The sequence below is a fragment of the Silurus aristotelis genome, assembly GCF_946808225.1.
Source record: "Silurus aristotelis genome assembly, chromosome: 4".
Lineage (NCBI taxonomy): Eukaryota > Metazoa > Chordata > Actinopteri > Siluriformes > Siluridae > Silurus > Silurus aristotelis.
In genome coordinates this window covers 4,105,463-4,131,883 of record NC_139577.1, presented here as the reverse complement: position 1 = coordinate 4,131,883, position 26,421 = coordinate 4,105,463, and the positions used below count along the sequence as shown (strand labels likewise).

General features: G+C 38.8%; 1 protein-coding gene across 3 annotated transcripts in view; it reads left to right on the top strand.

The window, feature by feature from the left end:
• cdh23 (cadherin-related 23) overlaps nt 1–26,421 on the top strand; it is a 258,601-nt gene that overhangs the window by 20,376 nt on the left and 211,804 nt on the right. For all 3 annotated transcript variants that reach the window (XM_083540380.1, XM_083540382.1, XM_083540381.1), the window contains 2 exons: nt 357–450; nt 4,106–4,180. In XM_083540380.1, coding sequence (XP_083396506.1) covers nt 369–450; nt 4,106–4,180 — 157 coding nt within the window. In that variant the 5' untranslated portion in view covers nt 357–368. The remainder of the gene's footprint in view (nt 1–356; nt 451–4,105; nt 4,181–26,421) is intronic.

The window sequence follows — 26,421 nt, the reverse complement described above, 5'->3', positions numbered from 1 at the left end:
TGCAGCATTACTGTAAAATTAGCGAATCATGTCAAACGTCTTAACGCAGGTGGTCAGAATAGCACCAGTTGCACGGCTCCCGATGTACACAGAACGATGTCTTATGGATGCTGGTGCTCCTTGTGACTGTGCGTGCAGCCTTGTGCTGCCATCTGTTGGTGTGTTACAAAACTAGACTCGAAACTTTTTGATACCACCTCCTACACTACATGCATTAAAATTATGTATATCACAGATGTCTGAAACAATAGTATAAAACAGTTGTGTATTTAGAATAAATTGTTTTAATTCTAATGTTTGATTTAATAAATATTTTTCTTTGTGTGTGTGTGTGTGTGTGTGTGTGTATTGTGTAGTAGCTGCAGGTGATGTGGATTGACGGTTCCGGTGGCAGGATGACGGTGGCCAAGCTGCTGCTCTCTTCCTTCCTCCTACAAGCACTCAGTGGAGGTAGAACACACACACACACACACACACACACACACACACACACACACACACACACACACACACACACACACACACACACACACACACACACACCGAAGTTCAAAGTGGACTCGCATTAACTCGGTTTGCCTGGGCTTGTCCGTTTTTATTCATCCTCTTCCTCTTGAGCTCAGCTCTTTTATTTGTCCCGGCAATGTCTCATTACCTGTCTGCTTTTCCACCTGTCGTCCTCTCATCCTGTCTCACCCGCTCAATCAAGATTTCCCACCAGCCTGTCACTCTTCACTCTTCTGCTAGATCAGCAGCTAGTCCTCTTGCTCTATATTTGTGTATATGTGTGTGTGTGTGTGTGTGTGTGTTAGACTTCTCCAGTCATGCTAAGTTTTCAACACCATGCAACCACGACTTCAAAACGTGCTGAATGCTCTTATTTTCTCCACCTGTCTTCCCCAACTTTTACTTCTGCTTCTAACTCTCTCTCTCTCTCTCTCTCTCTCTCTCTCTCTCTCTCTCTCTCTCTCTCTCTCTCTCTCTCTCTCTCTCTCTCTCTCTCATTTACCATCTCAGAACTAATAGCCGTGGCTGATCCTATTGGAGCAGCGGTTTCATGGTTATTATCGCTAAGTGATTGTTGAAGGCTCTGTGGCCCCACGAAGAAAACGAGAGAAAATTAGAGACGTCCTGTTCGCTGCATGCATGAACACACCAAGCATAATGACTCGACATCAATGAGAAACAGGGAGAGAGTGGGATAAAGAGAAAGAGAGAGAGAGAGAGAGAGAGAGAGAGAGAGAGAGAGAGAGAGAGAGAGAGAGATGGGGGTAGAAGTGAAAAGAATTGTAAGAAATGAAAGAAAAAGAAAGAATAAGGGAGGACATGGGATGAGAAGAATAAAACAGAGAGGGCATAGGTGGATGGAGAGCAGAAGAGAACGAGGAAGAGAAATGAGAGCAAACGACAAAATGAGTGAGAGAAGATGAGAAGTACACTATATTTATGCTATTTACAACGATGAGGGGATGGAAGACGGTAGGAGAAAGAGAAAGAATTGGACTAAAACATAACAGCGAGAAAGAGGCAGAAAGATGGACAGAGGAGAAGAATGAGACGGGGGCCAACAGTAATACGAGTGAAGGCGAGCAATACAAGTATAAAAAAACATAAAGGAAAACAATGAGAGAATGCAAGAGAGGGGAAAAAAGAACAATGAAACGAGTGCAAGAGAAACATTGAAATAGAATGATTGAAAAAAAGGAGCTGGAGTTCATGAAAGTGCAACAGAGAAGCTCATCGATTAAAAGAAAGAATAGGAAAGTTAGAGATAGAAATATAATTAGAAAGAGAGTGATTAAAAAAGTGAAAGAGCGATAGATTGAAGAGAAATGAAATGAGAAAAAGAAGGGAAAATTTAATGTGAAAGAACATTAGCTAAATTTTAAGCATGGAAAAGTTAAGAGAAAGAAAGAAGGAGAGATAGAAGATGAAGGCTTTGAGGGAAACGATGTGAGACTGAATTAGCAAGTCTGCATGAGTGCGGCTTAATATGAAGTGATGAGTCCATGAAGGGATGGAAAGATCCAGGGATAAAAAGATACAGGGATGGACAGGAACAAGGATGAAGTGACGAGATTAAATATGAGGGCTCTTGACTACCTCTCGTAGCACTTGAGTTCAGCTAAAAGCCTCCCAGAAGCTAAATCGAATAGGTTCTAATAAACAGCATGAGCTGTCTTCACACTCTTAATATCTATAACAATGAATTATAATTAATTATTATACGCAAAGCAGAACAGTGCCTTAGAAACCAGTGTAATGTTTTCGACTGGGAATCTAATTGCTAATTAGTGAAACGAGACGTGCTATCGGTTCTAGTTAGCATGCTTAAGTGTGGAGCCGTGCCGTCTGCCTCGTTTTTCTGTCTGTGTTTATTCACATCCCTCTGCATTAAATGGTACCTCACCACACACACACAAATCAAAGTGCTTCCACATCTTTGGCTGATCTTCCTGACAAAACAGCTTATCTCCTGAATCGCAGATCACACACTCAGGAGATCATCAATTCTGTCTGAAGCTTACAGCATTTAAGTCCTCAATGGACATGTTCTACCAAGCATTCATGTTAGCATGCGGTTTATGTTTTTTTTTTTAGCCAGCTAGCTAACCTGACAGGATTTCTGAGCGGTTATTAACTTCATTGCTAATGCTAACCAGAAAAAAATAAGGTAACACGCCAGGATTTTGAAAAAGGATTCAAAGTCTTATTTCTTCAAGTTAATAAACTTCTCTACTAACATTAAGTAGCAAAGGTGAACTGACGAGAATTTTTGAATGAATAATAAACTTTATTTTTGTGTATAATATTAGGTTATATAAACTATCACTAATGCTAGCTTGCTAAAAAAATAAGCGAGACTGTCAGGATTTTAAGGCATAGTAATCGATTTTTTACTGAACTAAACTAATGACATAATTTTTAAACCCGCCAAGTGAAATTAATTATTTTATAATTGTTATTAATAGCTAGCCAACTTTTAAATTTTCTTAGTTTTTAGCTAGTTTATGGTAGTCAGATACATATAAATAAGATATTTGAGACTTGTCATTCATGTTCAATTGTATTCATAATATTTAAAGTTAACAAAGCTAACGTGAGCTTATCTCGCTTATGGTTAATAATTAATGACTATGCTTGTTTGCTGGCTAATGGAAGCTAATTTGCCCACATTTCTAAGAGGGAGTTTTCATGAATATTCAAAAGACACCTAAATTGATGTTAAGTTCTTGAAATGTTTAATATGTTTATAATTTTTTTTTACAGCTAACTGTAATGCAGGCTAAATACTCGTTTTCTTTCAACCTCATATAACCTCATGTAACCCTCGTATAATCGTACGACCGCGTATAGCTGGGTATTTCTTTATATATTAGGTTATATTAATAAAAAAATATGATTCGAACACTGGATAGATAACAAGATAAGTAAGAAAAGTTCCCCTAAACATAAAAACATAAAAGAATATATCAACATTGTGATCCAGGAGTATAAATTATGTGTATTTTTCTTCATTTACTATATGAAGAATCGGCTTAAAGACAGGCACATCTTTTGCATTTGATTGTGTGTGTGTGTGTGTGTGTGTGTGTGTGTGTGTGTGTGTGTGTGTGTGTGTGTGTGTGTGTGTGTGTGTGTGTGTTGTGTGTGTGTGTGTGTGTGTGTGTGTGTGTGTGAGGGAGGTAATTGTGTATCTGCTTTATGATGTAAGATTAATGCTCAGAATATACAGAAGTCTGCTTTAAAGACACAGGTAGGCAAATAACCATCATGGACACACACACACACACACACACACACACACACACACACACACACACACACACACACACACACACACACACACACACACACACACTTCAACACTTTGTAATGATATTGATTAGTGAGATGAAGTTAATAGGCTGGCATCTCACAGGTCTTTATTTCTGGCACATCAGATCGATTTGCGCTGCTCTTTGGTGCTTCTTATCTGATGTCCCGCAAAACATGGATGCCCCAGTGCGTGTGTGTGTGTGTGTGTGTGTGTGTGTGTGTGTGTGTGTGTTTATGCATGTGTCTACTGTCTGCTTTGTTAATATCTGTCCCTTTCCTCCCATAGCTATTAACCAACCTCCTCGGTTCCAGAACTACTTCTTCCAGTCATACCTGCTCATTTATGAGAATACTGCAGTGGGTAAGTTAAGAGCGAACACACACACACACACACACACACACACACACACACACACACACACACACACACACACACACACACAATACAATACAATGCAATAGAATCTATTCAACCACAGACATACATAATTGAGACCCAGACGGTTAACATACTCATTATATGCAGTGAGGAAAATAAGTATTTGAACACCCTGCTATTTTGCAAGTTCTCCCACTTAGAAATCATGGAGGGGTCTGAAATTGTCATCGTAGGTGCATGTCCACTGTAAGAGACATACTCTAAAAAAAAAAAATCCAGAAATCACAATGTATGATTTTTTTAACTATTAATTTGTATGATACAGCTGCAAATAAGTATTTGAACACCTGAGAAAGTAAATGTTAATATTTGGTACAGTAGCCTTTGTTTGCAATTACAGCGGTCAAACGTTTCCTGTAGTTTTTCACCAGGTTTGCACACACTGCAGGAGGGATTTTGGCCCACTCCTCCACACAGATCTTCTCTAGATCAGTCAGGTTTCTGGCCTGTCGCTGAGAAACACGGAGTTTGAGCTCCCTCCAAAGATTCTCTATTCGGTTTAGGTCTGGAGACTGGCTAGGCCATGCCAGAACCTTGATATACTTCTTACAGAGCCACTCCTTGGTTATCCTGGCTGTGTGCTTCAGGTCATTGTCATGTTGGAAGACCCAGCCTCGACCCATCTTCAATGCTCTAACTGAGGGAAGGAGGTTGTTCCCCAAAATCTCGCAATACATGGCCCCGGTCATCCTCTCCTTAAAACAGTGCAGTCGCCCTGTCCCATGTGCAGAAAAACACCCCCCAAAGCATGATGCTACCACCCTTATGCTTCACAGTAGGGGTGGTGTTCTTGGGATGGTACTCATCATTCTTCTTCCTCCAAACACGTTTAGTGGAATTATGACCCAAAAGTTCTATTTTGGTCTCATCTGACCACATGACTTTCTCCCATGACTGCCTCTGGATCATCCAAATGGTCATTGGCAAACTTAAGACGTGCCTGGACATGTGCTGGTTTAAGCAGGGGAACCTTCCGTGCCATGCATGATTTCAAACTATGACGTCTTAGTGTATTACCAACAGTAACCTTGGAAATGGTGTCCCAGCTCTTTTCAGGTCATTGACCAGCTCCTCCTGTGTAGTTCTGGGATAATTTCTCACCTTCCTTAGGATCATTGAGACCCCACGAGGTGAGATCTTGCATGGAGCCCCAGTCCGAGGGAGATTGACAGTCATGTTTAGCTTCTTCCATTTTCTAATGATTGCTCCAACAGTGGACCTTTTTTCACCAAGCTGCTTGGCAATTTCCCCATAGCCCTTTCCAGCCTTGTGGAGGTGTACAATTTTGTCTCTAGTGTCTTTGGACAGCTCTTTGGTCTTGGCCATGTTAGTAGTTGGATTCTTACTGATTGTATGGGGTGGACAGGTGTCTTTATGCAGCTAACGACCTCAAACAGGTGCATCTAATTTAGTATAATAGATGTAGTGGAGGTGAACATTTTAAAGGCAGACTAACAGGTCTTTGAGGGTCAGAATTCTAGCTGATGGGTGTTCAAATACTTATTTGCAGCTGTATCATACAAATAAATAGTTTAAAAATCATATATTGTGATTTCTGGATTTTTTTTTTAGATTATGTCTCTCACAGTGGACATGCACCTACGATGACAATTTCCGACCCCTCCATGATTTCTAAGTGGGAGAACTTGCAAAATAGCAGGGTGTTCAAATGCTTATTTTCCTTACTGTATAAGTGGGAATCCTCTGAAGTCTTTCTGCCACAAGTCAATTTTCACGTTTATTTCTAGCGTTGCTCAAATAATTTTTATCTTAGTTAGGAAGTCCAATTTATTAGCAAATATTAGATATCTATATTAGCTTCGTAGCTAACTGGATTCTGTAGAAACACTGCAGCAACTACTTTTTATTGTTTTTCTTTTTTTTTTTTTGCATTTTTGTCACACAGATCATTCAGTTGATTTAATATTACACAAAGATAACCTTAATAAAAACAAAATGCAGTTTTTAAATGATGATTCTGTGTAAGGATAAAAGGTGTTCAAACCTACCTGGCCCTATGTGGAAAAAAAACATTTCTCACTCATCCTTTGCTAAATCATGAATGAACTGTGATTAACCACATTTTTTTTTTTTTAAAAGCTGAGTTAAATAAATGTAGAAATTTTCCCACTGTGGGATGAATAAAGGTACATCTTATCTTAAATTCACTTGCCATACCCAGGCCTGATTGCTGCTAGAGACCTGCTGAATAAAGAGATCACTTAGAACCTGTCTGACGCAGCGAAGCACGCTAAAAGATCTCAACACATCATGCCACGATGTTGCTAAAGAAATTCAAGAACAGATGATAAAACAGAAAAATTTAGATGTATCATGCTGTTGTCTTTGTGTAATATTTAAATTTGCTTAATGATCTGAATCATTTAAGTGTGACAAATTTATTTAAAAAATTCAGGACGGTGACAAATACTTTTTCACAGCATAGAACGTCATACGCTCGCTCTAGGAACTCTGATGTTAAATTCAATTGCAATTCAGTCGTCAGGTGTTTACAAGACCTGCTGATGTTTTCACACGTCTGTTACACTTGCAAAGTGATTGAGACATGTGTCTTATGTCAAATGGGTCGCAGGTGTAATGAATGTGAACGAGGAAAATTCTATCTTTTTTTCCTTTCGTTTTCTGTACATAAAAAAAAAAAAAAAAGCATTTGAAGGCGAAAATACAGAGTTTACACATATATTGTCTGTACAAAGTGCAAATTGAAAAAAGCCCTTTTGTAATGGTGTGTGTTTGTGTGTGAAAGTGTGTATGAGAGAGAGAAAGAAAGAAAAAGGCAGTGTGAAGGTTTTTGGTGTAGTGACTTGCTGGAATGTAGGGCCAGAAACGTACAGGTCCGTGTGTGTGTGTGTGTGTGTGTGTGTGTGTGTGTGTGTGTGTGTGTGTGTGTGTGTGTGTGTGTGTGTGTGTGTGTATTAAATCACATAAACTGTAGCTGTTTGTAGAGGTCAAACTATTTTGCTCAAAGGTATGTTCAATAATTGGTCAAAGTTTGTGTATGTGTATATGTGCATGTAAAACCTGACAATGTTACATATGCTGAAGAGCTTTTTTCCCTGCTACAATACACCCCTCTCACACACACACTCACACATCACCTGCTCTGTTTTCCTCTCACCCCTCGCTTTATTCTCTCCTCTAATACCTTTTTCTCTTCATTAATTCATTCTTTTCAGTGCCTCCCCATTCTTTCCTGATATTAATCTTGTTCGTATTAAATGGATGAAGCATGAACGCAGCACCTGTAGTCCAGCCTGTTTGTGGTTGTGTATTTAGGGTTGATTTTCTATTGTTTTAGGAGCTAGTCACCTACTTGCTACATCAAGAAAATCTGATCTTGTTTGTGGTATTGTCTTTCTAGCCGGGTGAATTTGATTCACGTTTGGTGAGAAAAGCATGGCACCTCTTTGGTGTCATTATATAGCACATTACACGGTGGTATCAAAATGATTCAAGACTAGCTCTGTTTACATGAAAGCACTTTATTGTGTTGGGCTATGCACAATTGTGTTGCACTAGGTTCACCCACTGTCACCTCTAAAATAGTCCCCTTGCACAGCAATACAGCACTCCCAGCGTTCCTGACACTTCTTCAATGTGTTCTGGACTTTTTCTTTTCGAAGCGTGTCAAGCCCCTTCTTCTATTTTTCGCTCGATCTCCGAGCTGGTGTCAAAACGTCGACCTCTCCTTCTTCTGGCAGAGGGCGAAGTCTGCAGGAGGCAAATCTGGCGGGTAGGGTGGGTGTTTCACATGGTCAGAATAGCAGACGTGGTAATGCGTGGTCAGAATCGCACCTGTCCTGATGTACACAGGACGATGTCTTCTAGCACATTTACTTATGCAGGTCGGTGCTCCCTGTGACTGTGCGGGCAGCTTTGTGATGCCATCTGGTGGTGTGTTACAAAACTTGTCTCAAAGCTTTTTAATACCACCTATAATTATGTATTATTAATTACAGCCATTTGACCAAAATGATCACTCCAAAGATAAACCTGTGGCCAGTTTTCTAACAGGTCCACAGATGCACACCTGACATCCAGGTTCAAATGAAAGGGCTCCTCAAGGCTTCTTTTAATATTGAATGGTTTTAACTTTCTAAAATAAGGTCCATGTGAAAGTGTAAAGCAAGCTCTTTTCTTTTTTTTACTGGGTTCCACAGAGCCTTTTGGGAGCTGGATTCAGCTTTTTGTTCCTGAAAGTGAACTCAGTCATTAAAGCTGTTTCCTCAGATGTTTTCTCTGTAATGTTCTCCAAGCAGAAAGCATTATGTTCGGTTTCACAGGAACGTATTGATGTAAACTTAAGTGACTTCTGATCACGAAGCGCTTGGGAAAATGATAGAAAACATCTTGCAATTAGACTCACTACAACATAATTTATTTATAATCGTGGATTCGAAGCTAGAAAATATAATCTATATAATGCTAAAAGTCCGAAATTTGACCTCCACACTGAACTCGCGTTTCCTTCAAGGTTAATTTGCAATTCGCTCCGTCTCTTTCTGCTCTGCTCTTACATTCTTCTTACGCCACCCTTCTCTCTCTTTCCCTTTTCCTCTCACCATCCATTTCATCAGTATAAGGATGACTCCGATGATTGACAAGGCAATTTGAGAGTGTCAGCTTTTTTCTTCACCTCGCCCGGTGTTGTCATGAGGCCCAGATCAAAAAAAAAAAAAAAAAAGGTATATCGAAGTGAGCCACAAATCCACCGCTCGCGAGAACGTGGACACCGACATGCTGTCACCTTACCTTAAGGTTGTGTAGCTGAAGTGTGTGTTTGAGTTTGTGTTTGTGGTGCGAGGTATATCCTGAAGTGGATTTTGTAGGAGGTCAAAAGTTTGCACCCGCTTCACTTCGTCTGAAGCTTTTCCACTTCGGTGCAACTGATATTACAATGAGAGGGTAATGTTGCTTAACCTGATTCGATACAGGGAATGGGTATTGTTGGATTTACCATTTTTTTATATAGTATTATGTATTAAAGCATGGATCTCCAACCGGAGGTCTGCGGCGGTGCAGGGGGTCCGCTAATTAATGTTGAATCACAAATATTATTTTGTTAAAAAACAATAAACATGGCTTGAAAGATAAAATTTAAAATTTTAAAAATATTATAATTATTACAATAAATTAATTGTCCACCTGACAGTAAAAGGAAAATGTATGAAACTGCAAATCTATTCAATTAAAAGTCCCCTGTGAACAACTTAATAACTTTTAATTGCAAAATATATGTTTGTTTTGATGCATAAATCTTTTTAAAAGATGTGAAATTATACAAAAATATACCGACAATGATGCAACAACGACACAATTCCAATCTTCTTAACATAAAAAACTGCCGTAATATGATTGGTTTCTATTAATATTAGTTTCTGTGTTTGACACATTTTGTTTCAGGGGGTCCCTGCCCCATATCTCTATTGCCTAAGGGGTCCTTAACCTGATAGACAATGAAGACCCCTGTATTAAAGTATTATAATGGATTTTTTTTTAAATATCAGATTTTGTACTATTAAGCCATAAAAACCAATATTCAATATTTACGTTCAGTGAAGGAATAAAGGCAGCCATTTGCTCTGCTACTTTTTGTGTTTAGAGCTGGACAGGTTAACACATATATATATATATATATATATACACACACACACACACACACACACACACACACACACACACACCCTCTGTCCTTTTTGCCCTGCTTAACATAGCCTTTAGCTATGTTTATATGATGGTGATGGCTTGTTTTGGGAGACTGTGCATGTGCGTGTGTGTGTGTGTGTGTGTGTGTGTGATCGGACGCTACCAATTTGTCAGCATTATGGTTTATTAGTGTCGCAGATGTCCTCGCACAGGAGGACTTCCAGAACATCCGCTGAGTGACAACACACTGAATCAGCCGCCTACTGGAGTGTGTGTTTGCGTATCTGTGTGTTTTGCTCAGAAGGAATGCACAAGAATGAGTCAAATTAAATAATAATTAATTTGTTCAGTCATTTATTATATAAATAAACATATTTTTTCAGCCAGTAGGCTTAATTTAGATGAGCTAGAGATGGGAAGTAATGAAGTACAAATACCTTGTTGCTGTACTTGAGAAGATTTTTCTGGTTTTAGTACTTTACTTCACTATAACCTTTCACTTTTATTGATTAGTTTTTACTCAAATATCTGTACTTTCTACTTCTTGCGTTTTCAACCAATCAACCTGTTCCTTGGCATTGCGTGGCTTTTTCAATCTATCACTGTTGTATCATTTCCTGACGTAGGCTGGTTTATGATGCTAACAACGAGCGCGGCAACAAGAATTATGGGGCTAACGTGGATGAGACAGAGGAATTTAGCGATGTAAACATGACGTAGAACAGATCCTGATTCATGATCACCTGATCATCATCATCATCTTTTTTTTTTTCTGCTTGTGTTCTATATGGTGGCTGTTCAGCCTGGATACATTAATTAAATAACAAAATGTAAAAATTTTTGTATTCATATATTAATTTAGTGTTAGGTCCAGTTACCAGCATGACACTAAAACATGTGGCTACTTCCTCAAAATCCCCAAATTTCTTTATTTTAACTTTTACTTTGTCTTTTAAAACATGAGCATCTGTAGTTTTACTTAAGTGAAGGACGTGTGTACTCTGAGATACACTCAGCAATGTTACACTTAATTAAAATGATACTTTGTTGACCTGATAATACACTTAACTGAGACAGTTTTGGTGTTAAATCGATCTATATACACTATATTAACAAAAGTATTGGGAGAGTTGACTTTTCCAGCTTAATAAGGTTTTTCTCCAAACTGTTACCAACTCTACTGAATACCTTTGGGATGAATTGAAACGTTACATTTACTGACTTTACTAAACTTGCCTGAATGAGCACAAATCTCCACAAACACACTCCAAAAGCCAGTGAATTCTTCCCAGAAGAGTGGAGGTTATTATAGCAGCAAATGGAGGTATATCACCTCAGTGGTTAAGGGATTGGACTATGAATCAGAAGGTTACAAGTTCAAATCCCAGATTGGGCCCTTGAGGCCCTTAACCCTCAACAGCTCAGCTGTAAGTTGCTGTGGATATGGGCATCTGCCTAATGCCTTAAATGTAAATGGGGACTAAATGTGGAATGGGATTTTCAAAATTCGTGTTTTTCTCTCACTGTCCTGCCCTTTGTTTAATTTTGATGATAAAATATTATTATTTAATACAGTCCATGCTGTATATACTTGTATGTTATGACTTAAAAACACTGTGTCTGAGTTTACATAATGCACATGATTCCCTTAATCCCTTAACTCCAACAATTTATTACAGGCCTTGTAATTCCGCTGAGGCCGCTGTGTTTGCCTACTAACGAATTGGCAAGTGACTTCATTAGACTAATTAGTCAATTAGCTAACTGTAGCAGATGCATTTGTCTGTTGAAATGACAGAACGCTTCGGGTCCATGTGGCGTTCGGTAAAGGGCATTCTGGAGATAAGCATAATGGTAGTTTAACGGCGCCCTCCAATTTCACTTGGCACCGACATATTTTTCTGTTAATGGCAGGAAAGGAAACGAGGCAGTATGATAAACAGCTCAGACACGGAGGGAAATGAGAGCGACTGAGTTAGCCAGTTGTAAATTGTTTTTTTTTTTTTTTTTTTAATCTTCCAGAAATTCCTGAGAAATTCCTTTTCGATTCCTCAAGTGAATGCCAATTCAAAAGTCCATCGAGTGCTGAAAAATAGATGTCATATTTAAAATATGACAGATTGTAAATAAAATAAATGAAAACAACAGAAAACGGTGTCACGAGATGGTGAGGTGTTCATTGATTAGCCTTTGTGCAGGTTTAGCGTCATCATAGTGAGCCGATTGCTAACGTTCGACATTAAAGGTTGCATATTAATAATTCACCGTTCGTTTTGTTAATGAGTCGAGGTAGCGACGTGGCGCAGCGGCTTGAGCTGCGCCATCACAGCTTCACACTTCGATCCTGAGCTCTACCCGTGTGGGGTTTCACATGTTCTCCTCACATCCCTGTGGATTTCCTCCTACCTTCGGACCTATCATGACCATACGTGCGCTGTAGTCAAGATAAATTACTAATTGGTAACAAATTATTTAGCATAATGACGTGACAGTGAAGTCGAACTCGAAATACAATCAGGTATAAGATGTTTGTTTTCTATGACAGCGGCTTTGACCAACAACAGCAAATCGAAGTCTTATTATCTGGAGGAGGAAAAAAGAGGCTGGTGTGAGGCAGTTTGTAGATGTTATAATGTACATGATGTTAGGAACAAACTTGCATTACAGATGTTCCACACCGTTAAGTGTAACTATAAGTAAAATAAAGATGAATGATGTGTCTGCCGTGCCCAATCATGCAATACTTTTTTTTACAAAAAAGTCATTAAGAACTAATAACTACTATGTGATATGCATTTACTGTTTATTAAGTCAGTGTTAAGAACACTGCTAACTGATACTTCCTTTATCAGCTATTAACACCTCATATATATTTACAGTCTACATGCAGCTGATGAACAGACGAATAGGATCATGCTATAGTAAATACGTAACATAGGAATATAGCAGTGCTTAAACCTTAGAGCTGCTTGAGCAAGCTGAATATGTGGACGTGATTGGAAATTAAGATTTCTGTCATTACCTTATTGTTATTAGCAAGTCATTAGACGCAGTGATAATGCAGGAATAATGTAGGACATACTAGGAAGTTCTTGTAAGTTTATTTCTTTATATAAGTAAGCACAAGTGGGTAAATATGCAAGTATGTGACTTGCTTATAAAATGAATTTGCAACTCGACTGTTATTCCAGTCTGCTATTAGCTACTGTCGTAACCAAAGCACGATTTGTTAGCTTTAAACACCTTTAATATACACCGACCAGGCATACCGTTATGACATTATAACATTATGAGCGGTGAAGTGAATAACACTTATTTTCTCTTCATCATGGCACCTGTTAGTGGGTGGTATATATTAGTCAGCAAGTGAGCATTTTGTCCTCAAAGTTGACGTGTTAGAAGCAGGAAAAATGGGCAAGCGTAAGGATTTGAGCGAGTTTGGGGGCCAAATTGTGATGTGTAGACGACTGGGTCAAAGCATCATCAAAAGTACAGTTCTTGTTGGGTGTTTCCGGTCTGCAGTGGTCAGTATCTATTAAAAGTGGTCCAAGGAAGGAACAGTGGTGAACCGGCAACAGGGTCATGGGCACGTGTGGGCGCGAAGGCTAACAGATCCAACAGATGAGCTCCTGTACCTGATATCGCTGTAATGCTTGACAGGTCAGGACTATTTAGCAAAAGGGGGACCAACACGATATTAGGAAGGTGGTCATAATGTTATGCCTGATCGGTGCATTTTATGTATAAACACATTAATATGTATAATGATGCTGTTCTTTTAATGCTGTTACATTTTTCTGTGTTGTGTTTTTATCCTATGGGAGTAGATCCTCTTTCTACACTCCCTTACACACTCTATTACACACACGCAGTCTACGCACACGTGCAATGAATTTAGATTAACCAATATATATATAAAAAGACCATACAATCAGTCATCTAAAGCCGAAACTATTTGCACTTTGTAATTGCTTTATTAGGTGGAAATATATTTCTCTCAAAATGTACAAATGCACAAAAGTGTGCAACCTAAAAACTTTCTAGGTTAACATGAAATAGTTGAACAAAATCCCAAGATGCACATAGCTGTAATATTCGAAAATACCTTCCTGAGACCGGCTTCAGCTTCAGACTTCATACAGCAATATTACAGAAGTGAAAATGCCATACACATGATCACAAAAGACGATAATGCTAAATATGATTTATCCAGATGCTAATTAACTAATTGTAATAATAATAGTCATAATAATAACAATAATGAAAGATCCAAAAACTTTGGATGGAAAAAAATGTGACTGACTGGATTTTAAAACGGCACTATTGCACCAAAATAAGTTTCCCAGGGGCAGGATGTGAAAAACAGAAGAACGATCAGACATAATGAAAAGGTTATGAGAAGTAAATTGAGTAGAAGAAAGAATAACGGCGTAATGATCAGCACGGTGCCACAGAACCTGAATTGCCGCCTGGTTTTCAAGCTCTAAAGGAAAGCGAAATGTTCTGCAAAGTATATAAACTGCAATTACAAGTTTAACCGTGCCGCTATTATTATTTATTTATTTCCTCGCTATTGTACTGAATAACTCGCTGCAATATCACACCCGATTCGATCCGATCCGATATTGTACTTGAGCTCACAAATCAATATTTATTGGACTGCGGGCTTTTAAAATGTCATTTTCCACAGTAAATGCCCTGAGATTAATAAGGTTCAAAAATAGATAGATGTTCTCTCGCTCTCTTGCTGACCAATTAGAAGCAAGCATTCAACTGCCTCATTCTATAAAAAAGGCGGTGGTGTGATAACAGCATGATGCCATGATTTTCCTATAATAACATATCCCAAAGTCTTTTATTCCCAAGTGATATTTATCCATTTCTATTTACCGTTAATGGTATTAAACATCCACAAGTTATCACAAATAGCCCGTATGTTATAATAAGCAATTTTGCTAAAACTGGAGACTTCTTCTGTAAAAGTCAATGTTAATAATGTCTTCATCAAAAGCTTCACCACATCAATGATAAAAAAAAAAATGTTTTTGTAAAACTGGGATACAGCAACTAAGCTGTATTTGAGCTAATATCTCTTAAATCTAACGAAGTAAAGTAGTAACAAAGTAAATGTAATTGTTACCGTACTTATGTAGCATTTTCGTGTATTTGTACTTTACTAAAGTATTTCCATTGGGGGGACTTTTACTTTAACTTTACTACATTTCAAAGTCAAATATCTTTTTGACAGCAAACCACCAATCAGGTGCTCTGTTTTGAAATTGTTTTGATTGCCCTGGGCGATATCTACTTAGCACCTACTTTCAGTTCAGCATCAGTTCAACAGCAAGCAGAACATTTAGAGAAGAAACTCCTCAAATTCGTAAAGGTTTTGGGATCATAGATATCAATCAATGTTTGACTCATTAATATCATTCTATTAATAGATTGGTGTTAAGAGTAACAGAGTCTTTTCATATAAACTTAGCTGATTACACAGCCATAATAAATCATAGTGCTTTGGATACTTAAGTACATTTAAATACAGATACTATAGTACTTTTGCTCAAGTGAAATTTAAAAGAGTCATATTTTACCTTGTGTATCTCTACTTTGACTCAACTACATGGTTTGTCACCACTGGTGAGAACATTTTTTCAAGCAAATGTAGGTGTTTTAATGAAGTAAAGTATTTTACCCAAATCTATAATCATAAAAAAAGTAATACCTAAAGACAACTGACATAAACACCATATGAACTTGTATCTGGAGTCTCACAATGTCTCTGGTTGTCTCTCGGGGCTTTTCTGGCGCTTTCTGGAATGCAGCTGTTTATAATCAGACCCTCCAAAAACGAGCAAATGTTGTGACAGCGGTGTCTTTGTGTAATTGTGTGTGACTCTCATTGTGTGCGAGTGTGAATGTGTGTGTCATTGTTCACTGGTGTTATGTGCAGCTCAGGCCAGTCTACGCTGCAAATCGGTGATCAGGTTTCTAATGCTATACTGGTTTCATTTACCTGCTTGTGTATCAAGTTAAGTCATGATGAGGTCAGCAAGATGTGTGTGTTTATGTGTGTGTACCCAAATAACCTTGTGAATAATGATGTGTATATATAGGAAGTGTGTGTGCCCCTAAAGAATAATTTACTATATGTGCGTATAAATGTATGTGTCTCTGTATACAAGCTGGCATGCTTTTATTAATACAGCGACATTTTAATATTAAGTAAGAATGTGTATTTGTGTGTGTGTGTGTGTGTGTGTGTGTGTGTGTGTGCGCGCACGTGTGTGTTTGTGCGGAAATGATGATAGAGTTGGTTCACAGTCATCATAGATATTTAATGCAAGAACAGAGGATCTCCTGGCCTTATTTGCACTCAGTGCACACACACACACACACACACACACACACACACACACACACACACACACACACACACACACACACACACACACACACACACAGCACAAAAACAGACTTGAAGATGAATATGCACATGTATTATAAAGGCATGTCAGCTTGATTTTACACACACACACACACACACACACACACACACACACACACACACACACACACACACACACACACACATGCACACATATACACATACACAAATAGAATCTATACGCCTTAATCAAGAAGAAATCCTGGTAATAAACAGGATTTCTTCTTGATTAAGGCGTATAGATTCTATTTGTGTGTGTGTGTGTGTGTGTGTGTGTGTGTGTGTGTGTGTGTGTGTGTGTGTGTGTGTAAAATCAAGCTGATCCCTTCAATAGTTTAAAAGCCGGAGTAACTTCAAGACCTACAAAATAATAGGTTCTATATCTTTATAATCTATAAAATGATTGTAATTAAAACAGGTATCTCTATTCAAATATTTATGCAAGGAAAGTTCTGTGTATTCAGAGTTCTGTGTATTCCACTCAAGCTAAAGTCAGTTTCTTCTGCCTTTTGAATTATATTTTTTTGGATTATGCAAATTAGGCTTTCGAATGCATCTAGAACACTTGTTTTAAACCTGAATCTAAAACTAAGGATAGAAAAATCCGGGCTGAATATAATGTATTTTTTTTTGGTCAAATTGTTTTTTTGGTCAAGTTGGGGTGAGTGGAAGCTCAGGAGTTATGGCTCTGGGTTACTGATCAGAGGGGCAGGAGTTTAAGTCCTGGTAACTGCAACTCTCGGGGCCCCTGAGCAAGGCTCTTAACCCTCAGTGCTTCAGGGGTGTTGTATCATGGCTGACTCTGCGCTTTGACCCCAACTTCCTAATATCAGATATGCGAAGAAAGAATTTCACTGTGTTGTAAAGTAAAGGTGATAAGTATAAAGCACCTCTTTCTTTCTTTCTTTTTTTCTTTCTTTCTTTCTTTCTTTCTTTCTTTCTTTCTTTCTTTCTTTCTTTCTTTCTTTCTTTCTTTCTTTCTTTATTTCTTTCTTTCTTTCTTTCTTTCTTTCTTTCTTTCCTGTGTCAAAAATGACAAAAGGCCATTGTTTAATAGGAATCCTACATGTATTCATCAGTATTGCAGCATTTGCTGTGAAAATGGGCTTTTGTATACTTGTGTGTGTGTGTAACGGTAACAATTATTTGCCTGCATATAAAATAGCACTTGATCTAATCATGTGTAAATGTTGTGCTTTCTTCTTAAGGTAGCCAAAATGTGGGTTGTGTAATTAAAATGCGTATCTGGAATACAGCAGATTTTATTACGCTGATACTGATCTCAGTGTGTTTCTGTCCGATTAGGAAAATTCCCATGCAATTGCCTGAATAGAGTGTGAATAGTCTGGATAAGTCTGTGGCTTGGTCCTCCTGATGTGCAAAGGGGAAGGGAAGGGGTGGTAGCTCTATGGTTGAGATGTTTGACTTGGACGCTAGTTCAAATCCCACCACTCCTACTGGGCCCTGGAACTGCTTAGTTGTAAAAATGAGATAATAGTAAGTCTTTCTGGATAAGGGCATGTGCCAAATAGTGTAAAAATGCTAATGTAAATGTATTTGCACCCTGTGCAACGTATCAAGGGAGAAAACAGTGATAGCAATATGCTATTCTGTCACAAAGGATTATTAAAATATTGATGAACCAAGTAAAATGTACCATCACAGCAAAACACTTCATTAAGATAAATTTTTAGCTCCCTGTTTTCCGCTGCTGTTTATTTATTTATTTTAAATCGCCATCTGCTTTTTCTGAGCTAGTTGTGATTATTCCTGCATCTGAGGTTCAAATGGCTCATTTCCTCTCGCTGTGGAACATCTCCAGATTTGGATGCAAAAGAAACAAGGTATTCTTCTTCCTATTAGCACATCCTGCCATGCTAATTTACACCTTTATTCATATTTGTTGCGTTGGCACCAGTGTTTATGTCTTGCAATCAGTGTTTATTTGCTTATCTTGGTTTGAGTGTGTGTCATCATTCTCTCTAACGCTGTGTGTGTGTGTGTGTGTGTGTGTGTGTGTGTGTGTGTGTGTGTGTGTGTGGTTTCTGGATTTAGCCTCTTTGTAGTATCTAGGCTGTGAGCAAATGGAGCTGATTGTATTCGGGGTTTGCTGTGTGATTACTAAAGTGCTGTGTTTGATTAAACCCCCTTATCTCATAATCCACTTTACTCTGATCTGCCTGATTAACTTAGTCTCTATCGGGTAATTAAGGTGCGTACACACACACACACACACACACACACACACACACACACACACACACACACACACACACACACACACACACACACACACACACACAACACATAGTTCCACTGCACATCACCTGATTGTGTATATGTGTAGTAAAGATTGTGTGTGTATAGTATGAGGTGTGTGTATGTGTGTAGTTTGGGGTGTGTGTGTGTGTGTGTGTGTGTGTGTGTGTGTGTGTATGTATGTAGTATGATGTGTGTGTGTGTGTGTGTGTGTGTGTGTAGTATGAGGTGGAACACTCATACTGTACTACACACACGCATCTTATACTACACACACACACACACCTCAGACTACATGCGCACACACACACACACACACACACACACACACACACACACACACACACACACACACACACACACACACACAAACTATACACATACATATACATCATGCTAAAAACATAGGAACTATGTTTGTAGCATGATGTATATGTATGTGTATAGTTTGGGTGTGTGTGTGTGTGTGTGTGTGTGTGTGTGTGTGTGTGTGTGTGTGTGTGCGCACGTAGTATGAGGTGTGTGTGTGTAGTATAAGGTGCGTGTGTGTAGTACAGTATGAGTTGTGTGTGTGTTGTATAAGGTTTGTGTATATTACGAGGTTTGTGTGTAGTACAGTATGAGGTGTGTGTGTGTGTTTGTAGTATGAGTTTTGTGTATGTTTAATATAAGGTGTTTGTATGTGTGTAGTGTGTGTGTGTGTGTGTGTGTGTGTGTGTGTGTGTGTTATATAAGGTGTGTGTGTGTGTGTGTGTGTGTGTGTGTGTGTGTGTGTGTGTGTGTGTGTGTGTAGTACAGTATGAGGTGTGTGTTTAATATGAGGTGTGTGTGTGGGTAGTATGAGGTGTGTATGTGTAGTGTGTGTGTGTGTGTGTGTGTAGTATAAGGTGTGAGTGTGTACTCTATACTGTGCAAGGTGTGTACTTCAGCTTCACCTCTGACACTGGAAACTCCTTCCACACATGTTCAACACACTTCTTACAAAGCACACACACACACACACCTCACAGTTCTCACACACACACACACACACACACACACACACACACACACACACACACACACACACACACACACACACACCTCATACTGTACTACACATACACACACACACACACCTCATACTGTACTACACATACACACCTCATACTACACACGTACACACACCTCATACTGTACTACACACACACACACACACACACACACACACACACACACACACACACACACACACACACACACACATATATACACACCTCACCTCTCATAACCTACTTTACTCTGATCTGCCTGATTAACTTAGACTCTGTCGTGTAACTAAAGCACACACACACTCACACACACTCACACACACATAGTTTCACTGCACACAATTCCCTGATTGTAGGGGCAGGATTACGATTCGTACTGCTGTAAAGCATATTGTCACCAAAGCGTTCTCCCTTAAACCAGAAGTTCATTACATGTTTGGGCATATTAGTGTGTGCGTGCATTAAAAATGCACCTAACTGGGTTAAATAGCGGTTTCTGTAATGAGCTACCGTGTGCTACTTATAGCTAAGGAGCAGGAAATGACCTCGGGGTGTGACTTACTAAAGCTTCCACCTGCTGTACCCTGAATGACTCCGTTTTCAAAAGAAATTTGGAGTGTATAACTAATGTATGTGATCCACTTTGTAAGTGGAATAGAGTTGCCAAAAATGTGTCGCTGTTATTAAACAAAATGGATAAAAATTATGTAAAGTAAAAGAGTACATGTGGGTGAATGAGAAGGAGTGCAGTGGTGTGGTTCGGCTGCAGGGAATTGAGTCGGTGAAGGTGGATAGGTTTAAATCCCGGGAGTCAAGTGGTGTGTTAAAGAGAAAAAAGGAGTGCAGGCAGGGTGAAGTGGGTGAGGAAGAGTGTCAGCAGTGATTTGGGATAGAGGTTTATAAGACGGTGTTGAGACCTGCTGTTTCGTTTGGTTTCGAGACTGTGGCATTGGCGCAATGTCAAAAGGCAGAGTTGAAGATGCTGTGAAGATGCAGGTTTTTGGTTTGTAAGAGGCAGATGTAGTGGACAGGGTGGTATGGAGACGGGTGATCGGCTATGGCGACCCCTAACAGGAACAGCCGGAAGAAGAAGATTTATGATCCCAGTGATGAACTATAAGACTTTTATATTTGACAGAATGCCATGCATATTTATTATCAGATAATAAATTGTTAGATATTGCTATAATGCAATAAAGAAGCACTTCAAGTTGTCGCATAGGCTTTTATTGTCATTCCAACCATGTACAGTGGAGTACACAGTAAAACTGAGAACCGAGCTGCTACATAAGACAACATCAATGAACAAAAAATAACACAATACACCGAACTACACAAAACTATCCAAAACACTAGTTTAAGGTCACTTCATTATATGCATATTTAGTACAAAGAAAAAAACTATTTAAAACAAAAAGACTTGAGTGCAGATGGATTTGTCCGAATTATAATAAATACATTTGCACTGTACCTTCAAAAAACAGATTAACCATTAGCTGGAAGTCTCACAGGAAAATCATAGTTAGTGTTCTGTGTAGCAGTGGTACAAAGGTTACAGTTTTTACCATTTAGCACAATAAATGGCACCCCTGTAATAATCATCTGTCTAGCAGGGTTCAATTTTTCCAAACCCCCCCCCCCCAACCTCTACAAAAGACCTCTCCAGCAAAGAAAAGCCACAATGGTGTTTATTCTTCAATTCCCAGGTTTTTTCCCATTATTTTCTCGACATGTTCTCTTCCACTGCTTTCTTTTCAATTTCTTAGAGTGTTTGCCGTGTAGGTCAGTGTAGAAATAAAGAAACGGGAACATTTCATCACATGCCACAGAATGCAGGAGATACTACATCAGATGAATTAGTAAAAAAAAAAAAACACAATTATTTTTTCCAGATAGAATAATTAAATTGATTGATATGCTGTACAGTGGTGGACAGTAACAAAGTAAATATCATCCGTTATTGTACTTAAGTAGCTTTTTCATATATCTGTACTTTCTGTAAGTATTTTCATTTGGGGAGACTTATCCTTTAACTTCACTCCATTTGAAAGTCAAATATCTCACTTTTTACTCAACTACAAACACGCAACAACCCACCAATCGGGGTCGAGCGCACGCTCTGTTTTGAACTTGTTTTGATTGGCACTCGGTGTGTCTACTTATCACCAACATACAGTTCAGCGTCAGTTCAACAGCAAGCAGAACATTTAGAAAGGAATAAATGATGGAAGAAACTCTTGACTCGAACTTGCCACAGCACCCGTGGCCTTTTTTTAAGTAGTTGAATAGAAGGTTTTAGGCTCATGATAATTTGAATGGATATCAATCTGTGTTTGACTCATTAATATCATTCTATGAAAAGATTTGTGTGCTAAGAGTAAGTCTTTTTACTTAAACTGAGTTGATTAAGCAGAGTCTTGTAACAAAAACATTAATAGGGAAATTATAGCCATAATAAATCATAGTACTTTGAATACTTAAGTACATTTAAAGGCAATTATTTTTGTACTTTTAATCAAGTAAATGTTTAAAAGGAGAACTTTTACTGGAGTAATATATTACCGAGTGTAACTCTACTTTAACTACATGGTTGGTGGATGTACGATGGATATGTGTGTATTGGGTCGAGAAGCTTTTTATTGTCATTTCGACCGTATATAGCTGATGCTGTACACAGTGAAATGAGACAATGTTTCTCCAGAACCCTGGTGCTACATAAAACAACATAGAGCAACATCACACAACATAGAGCTGCATAACAGAACACAAAGCTAAGGACTAAAGTAAGTGTCCTCACCACATAGAGTGCAGACAGACAACACAAGACAGTGTGAGACACAGTGTTGTGCAAAAACAGCAGTAGCAGCAGTCGAGACGTGCGTAACATCATGTAAACAGTATAATATGATTGAAAATTGTGTGTCGGCCAACCGAGCTGTGGATCCTGGTTCCCGACCCGAATGACCCTACACTTATATTCTCTAAAAAGAAGGTGTGGTGAAAAGGGTGCGTGATATCGCAATATATTAACTGCATTATATCATCATACACATGATCAGTGTTCATGCATTTATCGCTTTATACTCTAAAGTTTTTTATTTGCATATTGGGACCTTATCATGTATGACATCACAACATTGTTTCCCCTTCAACATAGAGATTTTTCAGTTCTTTGTTTGATAATCGTGACCATTTTCTGCATTTTGAGTCATTTGTGCCAAACCAATTAAGGAATTCATAAATATGTGTTCTGTAACGCTTCTGTCAGCAATATGAATTAAAAATTTTGGCCCTTAAAAGCTGTGTATGCAAACACACACCCATACACTATAATACTGCAGTGTCAATTCTTTTTCGGTTGCTATCCAGTAAAGATGCCTTAAAGGGACAATCATTTCTTTATCTTAAAACATTTTATATTCCCATGATACCATCATCTCCATATTGGACTTTTTATTATCTTCATACCTATTTTAGCCCTCAAGTATCAGTTTATTATTCTCCTCCATATCATGGCGTAGCAAAGCAAAGTGTCCGCCATGAGGGATTTTTTTTTGATTGGTTTTACTTCATAACTCTTCTCTTGCTCTTTATTTTGTTCTCCTTCTCTCGTCACTCTTGTCCTCTGTCTCTCCCTCGCTCGCACGCCTCTCTTTTGGAAATAATGGTTTATACGCTTGAGCGAGGTTTGCAAAACACACCATCCATCAGGCCCGGGCGGCTGTGCATCGCATTACTTTCTTTACACCCTGCACCGCTAACATGGCACGCACTAAACACTTTACAAGCTCGTGCGGCCTTCCGAGGTATCGGGTGCTTCTCTCTTTCATTTCCAACACGTTTTCTCTTTTATTTATCCAGCCTTTTTACCTGCATGAGATTTGCTGGCTTTTAATTGACGTTATTTAACAGAACAGCACGGTTGAATGATGGAATCTGATTGGTCACAAGGTGTGGATTTGTTGCTGTGTGAACCAGTGCTCGAATTAAGTCAAGTAATATGGGTGTTTCCACTTGTTGGGGGCTGTCAGATTCAGCTATTTACAATGTAACACAAACCATTGTGAAAGTGTTTAAGGGCCTGTTTAAGGACCTTTTGTATTAGTTAAAACATCAAAAGGATGGCGAAGTCGATGTCATGGAAAGAATACATGCTAATGCGTAACTTTTCCACCTAGAACAGACAATAGTGGACTGTCTGGTTTTGTCTGTGTTTGCCTTCCTGTTGCAGTTGACAGCCGATGGCCAACTTTGGCATGCAAACTACAATATGTACTGGACTTTTGCCAAATTCTTTCCACAATTATAGGCTACTAGCTTCAAATGAGGGTTGGCTTCGTCTGAGCACCACCCGGGCCTATTAATAATGAAAAATTATAATTAATGTTGAATACAAGACCCGTGACATGGAGTAAATAAATATAGTAGAAAGACAGAAAGTTAAAATTACCCCTCAAAAAAGTCAGTATGCTTTTCTCTTCCCAAGTGGCGGTTTATTACTCTTCATTTCATAGCTGGCTTCACGTAGCGGCGCCAAACAAACTGTAAATGATATCACGCGTATGGTGTTTGTTTAGATGTGGGGGTGTTTGCATTTTAAAGAGACATGATCACTATTTAAATAAACATGCTTATGTCACATGAATGGTTGTAAATAATTAATTTACAAAATTGACCATATCTGAACTGCTTGTATTTAATCAAGTCAAGTTTATTTCTATAGCGCTTTTAACAACAGACATTGTCTCAATGCAGCTTTACAGAAATCAACAGTTAAGGTGAATGGTGTGTATTTATCTCTGATGAGCAGCCGTGGCGACTGTGGCAAGAAAAAACTCCCTTAGATGTCATGAGGAAGAAACCTTGAGAGGAAACCTCCTCAAAATGGGAACCCATCTTCATTTGCGTGCATGACATCAAGAGTGTGATCATAAATCTTTCAACAATACAGAACACTGGAGAGTGAGAACTAAATGTAATTCATATATTTTTTACAAAAATAATCATGGGGACCCCCCTAAGTCTATTTTTTACTTGTCATGAGGGTCCCTAATGCCTTATGGAGGGTCCCGGATCCCTAGTGGAACATCTTCTCAGAAGAGGTTATTATGACAGTAAAAGGGGAATAAATATGAAATGGGATGTTCAAAACGCACATATGTCTTATCATCAGGTGTCCACAAACTTTAGTTTGAATAGTGTCGTTTAAGTCAACGGTTATGTCAATTATTTTACATAATTTTAAGCTCTGCCTCCTTTATTTTGTACTTTATATTGTGTGTTTGTGTGTCCATAAAACTAATATTAACTCACAAAGCAATCACACGTTTAAGTTTCTTTAATGCTGTGTGTGTGTGTGTGTGTGTCTGTGTGTGTGCTGCTTGGTTGTTCAGCTTACCCTCCAGCCTTTTCATCCATTGTTTCTCATCTCGGGGTCTCCCGTTTTACATTTACATTTAAATGTGTTCGTGCGGCTGATGCTTTTATACAAAGTGACTTACAAGTGACACAGAAACTGATCCGAACCCAGAGCTGGAGGATTCGAAGACAAAAATGTTTTTACCAGAAGCACATTGAAGAATGTAGGATGAGTGGAAAGTGTGTGTGTGTGTGTGTGTGTGTGTGTGTTTGGAAAGACTTTGAGGTTTTGTATTCGTGTTTGGGAACCTACACTTATGTGTATTTGTGTTTAGGTGTCTCTGTGTACACTTTCATGTTTACTGGTTCCATGTGTACACAGTTGTATGCTGTGTGTGTGTGTGTGTGTGTGTGTGTGTGTGTGTGTGTCTGGGAAAGAGAGAGCAAAAGACACACACACACACACTGTGTGACATACACATGCACACACCAGACAAAGTGTATTTAAGGTTAAATATAGTGTCTGTTGGACTTTGTGCATGTGCCATTTTGTTTGTATGTATTTTCATGTGACATTGTGTTTCGTTGCAAGTACACATAGCTGTGTGTGTGTGTGTGTGTGTGTGTGTGTGTGTGTGTGTGTGTGTGAGAACCTACTTATTAGACTTACTTGTGCCTGTGTGCCTGTGCTGATTTGAGCTTGTGTCTTTGAGAGGTGGTGAGCCCTGGTACTGCTTGCGTATACACACAGTGGTGTGTTTAAATATGCATATATATATATATATATATATATATATGTGTGTGTGTGTGTGTGTGTGTGTGTGTGTGTGTGTGTGTGTGTGTGTGTGTGTGTGTGTGAGAGATTGTGTGTCTTTGTGTTACGCCGAGATCAGTGTGCAGCAGCTGCTTATCAGCTGCAGGTGTGTGCACGCTGATACCTGGCTGAGCCACTGAGAGCAGCCTAGCTAGAAATTGATGTTTCACATCAGTGCCCTGCTCTCTGCTCGGCTGACACTGCTGGGTGTGCGTGCATGTGTGTGTATGTGTGTGTGTGTGTGTGTTTGACAGTGCACTAATGTGCACTGTACGTGTGGTTAACATTCAAGCAACACGAAAGCAGAGGTTTGTCATAAAATATGCATATCGGAGTCAAATAGATATAATCTTCATATCGTATTCAGAATCGTAGCTCCGGCGAAAACCACGCTGAACATTTCACTCGTTCCGAAATTTCCCTCACTGGAACGGCAGGTTTGTGCGGACTTTTTTTTTTAGCTGTATGGCTACCACACTCATCATTTATAAGCTAACAAAAATAGCGCTCAAACCAGCATATTCTAGCTGAAAGTTAGACCCTGGTGGTGACACAAGACATTAAATTGAGGTCATTGAATCGTCAC